Source organism: Pseudomyrmex gracilis, unplaced genomic scaffold (genome assembly GCF_002006095.1).
Source record: "Pseudomyrmex gracilis isolate BER0280 unplaced genomic scaffold, ASM200609v1 scaffold_82, whole genome shotgun sequence".
NCBI lineage: Eukaryota > Metazoa > Arthropoda > Insecta > Hymenoptera > Formicidae > Pseudomyrmex > Pseudomyrmex gracilis.
The window spans coordinates 591049-596930 of record NW_018020666.1 but is presented as its reverse complement, the minus strand read 5'-3'; the positions used below and the strand labels follow the sequence as shown (position 1 = coordinate 596930).

The 5882-nt window shown below is 31.4% G+C and overlaps 2 protein-coding genes across 6 annotated transcripts; one reads left to right on the top strand and one right to left on the bottom strand.

The window, feature by feature from the left end:
* Positions 1 to 314: 314 nt before the first annotated feature.
* Positions 315 to 2785, bottom strand: LOC109855143 (protein MLP2-like). 5 transcript variants are annotated; one of them, XM_020429023.1, is made up of 6 exons: positions 2420 to 2785; positions 2080 to 2321; positions 1657 to 1878; positions 1418 to 1521; positions 1045 to 1326; positions 315 to 930 (listed from the first exon to the last, which is right to left on the bottom strand). In XM_020429023.1, exons 2-6 carry the CDS (start codon positions 2302 to 2304, stop codon positions 627 to 629), a joined length of 1137 nt encoding a protein of 378 aa, XP_020284612.1. In that variant the 5' UTR covers positions 2305 to 2321; positions 2420 to 2785; the 3' UTR covers positions 315 to 626. The 5 variants fall into 5 exon arrangements, with proteins under 5 accessions (XP_020284612.1, XP_020284609.1, XP_020284610.1 ...); XM_020429020.1 differs by having other exon boundaries at positions 2080 to 2333; positions 2416 to 2784; XM_020429021.1 differs by having other exon boundaries at positions 2416 to 2784.
* Positions 2786 to 3312: 527 nt separating this feature from the next.
* On the top strand, positions 3313 to 4156 carry LOC109855153 (H/ACA ribonucleoprotein complex subunit 2-like protein). The gene is made up of 3 exons (XM_020429040.1): positions 3313 to 3574; positions 3718 to 3790; positions 3861 to 4156. The coding sequence occupies exons 1-3, from the start codon at positions 3418 to 3420 to the stop codon at positions 4090 to 4092; spliced, it is 462 nt and encodes a 153-aa protein (XP_020284629.1). The 5' UTR covers positions 3313 to 3417; the 3' UTR covers positions 4093 to 4156.
* The last annotated feature ends 1726 nt before the right edge of the window (positions 4157 to 5882 follow it).

The window sequence follows — 5882 nt, the reverse complement described above, 5'->3', positions numbered from 1 at the left end:
TTATAAGACTTACAAAATATTATAAATATTATACCTGTATATATACATATGTGATAAAAAAATATATATCTATATATACATGTTGTTCTTGTATGTAAAATTTATATTCGTGACCTGTGTTTGTTTTCCGTGCAAGTTTATATCCGTTCACACATACACACATATTATGAGAATTCTTAAAATATAGAGGCAATATATATGTGGTAAAATTTTAATACCTTAAATTAAGAGAAACTCTTACACACGAATATTTACAAATAAAACTTTTATATATTTACAGAAAATATCTTTTTTGAATAGTGTTTTTACAATTTCTCATTTTTTTAAAATTTGTGTTAAATTTAAATAATATACATATAAACATTGTAAAAATATGTTTGTTTTCTTTCCATACGTTGTTTCATTCTGACTGAGAAAGAGACCAATGCGCAGAAACAGAACTTTCTCTTTTTCTCGCGAAACGATTCACTTACTGATCAATGTAAATGTTTCAGCTTCTATCACAGTTTTGCAACAAAATTACATAGTGGAAGATATTAGTATTTTTGTAATGGTCCTTGATTTATGTTTATTTTGTCTTAATAATAAAATGAAGATTTATCTCTCTAATTTTTTGTACTCATTTTTTAACTCACAGAGTTAAATAAATAACGTGCCGATTTGTCTTCATTTTGACAAGAATCGATTGTACTATGGGACGATTCCTCATCGAGTAGGCTAACATCTAAATGTGCAACATCATCCTTTTGTATAATTTTACTTTGTGTGGTTTGTTTCACTGTAGAAATGTCTGATAAATCATGCCAAGAGCCATCAGAAAAGCTCGAATTGGGAGTTGAAGACACACGTTCCGGAGTGGGGATCACTGATGTTTGCGAACTTCTATCACTTGGTGGTGTTCCCGATGTCACAATGTGATTTTGTAATTCCCTGTAATATAAAGTACAATGTACAATTCAAAATTATGCAATAATAACAAATATAGCATCAGTAAACTTGAAGATACACAGATGTCTATATATAGTATCATAGAATTTTCCTAACTTCATGGTATTCTGATATTTCTTAATTCTTTCATCTTGATGTTGACATAATTCGACATAATAATCTTTTTCTGCCACTACGTATTTTGTATTAATTATATTTTGTTGTAGAAGTTGTATTTTATCATTTAGTACGATCTTTTGATCTTTAAGTTGTTGTTCTAACTGATCCTTAAGTTGTTTTGTCTCTTCCAATTCTTCCATGAGCTTTCTCAAATTGTCCTTTAAATTTGTGTTTTCTTCATGAACTTCTTTTAGTTGTACATCCTTCTCTTCAGTCACTCTGATATTAAAAAAAAAAAAAAAAAAAAAAAAACATTAAGAAAATAAAACTAACTAATGTTTCTCTATCATATTAACATATTATATCATACCTTTGTAGTTCTTTTTTTTCTGTTGCCAATTTTTCACATGTAATCTTCATTTTCCTAATATATTCCTTTGACTGAGTTCTAGTTTCTAATTTAGTTTCTGTAAGCTATTGAAATTTAAAAATAGCAATGTATAAAAACTTCAAGTTAAAAATAATATAAAATTAATGAAAATATTTTTCAAGGATTATGCAATGTGCACAAATATTATGTATGTAATAATGTAAATTGCAATAAAATACCTCTGGTGATCTTCCAAAGTCTATATATCTCTTTGGCAATAATTTTTCATTCTCAGTGGCAATATTGCAAGTTTGATCTTTCTTAACTTTTGATTTTTCCTTTAAAGAAAATATTTGTGAACTAAATTCATCAAACTTATTGATATCAGGACATTGAACTGCACGATCCTGAACAAGAATAAATTCTGAACTCTGTTGTTTTGAACAGCCTTCTATGTTTTTCTGAAAATATTTTGAAAAATGAGGACATATTTTTCTTAGATTACGTTTAAAATCAGATTTGAAAAAAAAAAAACACAAAAATAAAAACAAATTGATAAATTGACTTATATTTTAAATATAGAAAAAAATTAAAGATAATATTAAAAATACTTAAATAATATATGCACAAGTAGATTTATATGCAAACTGTATAATACCTACATTTGTCTGCTGATCTTTGTTTACATCACTTTTAGGTAATTTATCTTTATTTTTATGAGACCGTGCCTCTTTTATAGATAGCGTATTTTGTTGTCCTAAAATATTACGCCACTTTTCATGTCCAGTTTTTCCGTTATCAGATCTCTTTCTTTCCGTTTTTTGCACAGAATTCGTAGACGTCGTACGTTTCTGATCTTTGGTTTTACATTCTGATATTATCTTCATTTCTACGGCCTTGCCAACTACCACATATTCTTTAGGAGTAGTCATGTTTGCTCACTGTATTATTGTAAAATAATGCACATTTATTTGTATATTATAAAGTTTTTTACTTACGTACAGAGACGTATTATAAATGTAAACAATTCTACGATGTCTACTCTGTGTTCCTAGGAGTTGCACCATTTGCACTGATTTGCACTTTGCTCTAATTTACCAAAGTTTGTCACGTGGTCCAACGTCACTTACGCATGCGTAATTACGTCTGACGTCTTTGCAAATCGTCACGTGACTCAAATTTTCTAGGACTGCTTCCGCTAGGTATATTTACTGCTCTTACTTAACCCTACGAAGCAAGCCTAACCCTTACTCGATGTTCTCATTATCTGCGAAGTTCAAACAAACAAAAAGCAGCAAAACCAGAAAAATTTTATTGTTGATACTTATGCAATAACTATATAATTCCATCAACAACAAAGAATGACATCAAATGAGGGTTAGGTAAGAGCAGCAACTATACCTAACGGAAGCAGTCCTAGAAAATTTGAGTCACGTGACGTTTTGCTGCCGCAGCGTTCTGCTGTATGAAAAGATACCTTAACGCATAATGACTAGTCTACAATGAAGGTAGTAAGGGCCATTACACGTGAAAAAATTTTAGCCGTAACCGTAAGGTCGTAAGCAATTTAACCAATTACAGACCAGTATTATCTTACATTAGTTGGAATGCTGGTCAGCGATTGGTCGATTTGCTTACGACCTTGCGACTACGTCTAAATTTTTGCTACGTGCAATGGCCTTAAGGCTGTAGGAGTAATCGGCCGATTATTCCATTGAAATTGCCAGTCGCATTAATCGTTTAGCAGACTAGACCAATTACGACTGATACTTAATCGCCGCTTAAGTTAATCAGAGATGGTGAAAACGGGCGTTAATGCTTAATTTTACTGCTTTTGTTTTTTGTGTGTTTCCAGCTTAATATCGTTGGTAGGGTTAGGTTAGGTTAGGTTAGGTTAGATTAGTAGAAATCAGAGAAGAAAAACGTGAGCGAACGCAGGTTTGCGGGTTTGCTTGTTAACACGTGCTGATACATCGTGAAATAGAAAATATTTATTGAAAATGTCGGAGTCAGAAAAAATGGACGTTGACGTAAGCATTGTTAAGGACGAATCTAATGAAATGACTTACGAAGAAAAACTACGGTTTGTGAGTGTTATCGCTAAACCGATGGCACCCAAAAAGTTAGCAAAAAAAATTACCAAGTGTATAAAGAAAGGTAAGGTGGTTCTACATTCGGTGTTTAATAAAATCTCTTTTTTTTCTTATACAAAATATATGATTATATTTGTGTTACTCGTATATAACTTGGGAAGGAAAAATATAAATGTCTAATTATGAAAACGTGTATTTATATGACAGCGTCCAAGCACAAAACGTACTTACGCAATGGTTTAAAAGACGTTCAGAAGCATCTGCGGAAAGGTGAAACAGGGTAAGCTTGAATTATTTCTTAGAGATTGAAAATTGTATGATGTGTAATATATGAATTTTTCACATTGAAGGTTAGTTGTCTTTGCTGGAGACGTACATCCTATAGACATCATGTGCCACTTACCGATAGTATGTGAAGACAAAAACATTCCTTATTGTTTCATTCCATCCAGACTGGATCTTGGTGCAGCAATGGGTGTAAAACGTGGCAGTCTTATGGTGATGATAAAAGAACATGAAAGTTACAAGGAACTTTATGATGAAGTTAAAGTTACTATGATGACACTTTCTGCACCTTTATAGTTTTATAAAGTTTTATAAAGTGTGTGATATATTTAGTTTGTATCTTAATTTGTACATTTTACTTTAGAATTTTCAAATAAGTAAGTAAAAACTGAACCTTTTAATTATTTCACATTTAAACAAAATAATACGAGAAAATTATGTGAACATTTTTATAAATCAAACTCTGAGAGACCATTTTTTCTTGTATAAAACAAAGTTGAGTACAAAAGATACCTCATTAAAACATTTATACATGTTTGTACATAATTGTTAAAAATGTACTTCCATTATACATGTAACGGTCATTACATAAGTAAAGACCCTGATTAATCTTAATATATCGTTTTTCAACATTTTTGTTTCGTATAATATTTTATATTTTGATATTTTCTCGTTATGTAAAGAAAAGAATTAAATACATTTTGCAAACCACACATTTTGCAAAATATTAATAAAAGAATATCTGCAAAATATAAAAACTTAAAAAAAAATTACCGTTTATTCTCAATAATATTGCCATCAAATACACAATCTTGCGTTTCTAAAACAATTTATCGGCGAAAACATATTCGAATCGGAGATTATATCAAGATACATGTGTTTGTGTGTGTGTGTACGTGTTGTGTGTGTGGTAAAGAATTTAAAAGTAATAAAAGCATGTCTGGTAAAACTGACTTTTTGACTATAGTTGTGGCGCGTATCGTAAAAACAAATCATTATTATTCATGAAAAACGAATGCGGAAGGACATCGCGTGCCACGCGAATGAGATTAATCGTACAAATAACACAGTCGTATCTGCTAAATACTTTTATCACGCCCTTACGCAAAAATAGTGCGTGTTATGTATAATGTATAGTTATATTTTTATATATTGTATATATGTGTGTGTGTGTGTGTTTGTGTATATATTTATATATTTTGTGAAGACTATTATCACCTTTCAAGGTAGATGAGCGTACAAGAACGACGATTCGCGTTTGCATGTAATGCAAGAACCGAAATGCAGTTGTCCCGGTTCGATATCGATCAGGAAATTGCGAAATTAATAATGTAGATTGTCGGCCGATTCGTTTCAAGCTACAGCTTTTTTTCATCTGTATTCTGACTAATTCTTCGTCTCTCGCGTTCTGTTTATATCTCCTTAAGATATCGCGCTACATTCTCTCTTAATACAGTTTTATGGAATAAATGTAATAGCTACCGTTACATATCCCTTTACTTCGACAGCTATATGTATATAAAAAAAGTGTGTGTTTGTATTTTCTCTCGTATGCCGTATCGATTCGTGAATGCGAAGTAGCGTGCGTGATCGCAGAACGTGATCTGCAAAGTCGCGAACTGGACTACAAGTACTAGAGCGTTAGAAAAGTCGAGTACGTTATCGTGGAAGGATGAAGAAGTAAACTCGATGGATATGTCGTATTCGAATGAAAGAAAGAAAAATGTTCCTTTTGCGTCTTTCCTTCCGTTTTGGTTTTTTTCTTTTGTTTGGTTTTTACCAGCACACTTTTTTTCGTCGGAAACGCAAATCGCGTGCGAATTCTTTGGTTTCGTCGCTATTAATCGTGTATGACTGCGCTTAATCCTATTGTTTTATCAATTTTCAGTATAAAATATACAGTTTACGGCTAAATACGTTACTTTATATATACATGAGCGACGAAGGATAACATTGACATCGAAATTGACGTAGCGTACAAGTGTAGGACGTTATTCTCAACCTCGCCGGAATATAGACGTACATCTTATCGTCAAATTCGATTGTGTCGAATCCTCTTTTTCCCTCTGTTTTTTTTTTTTTTTTTT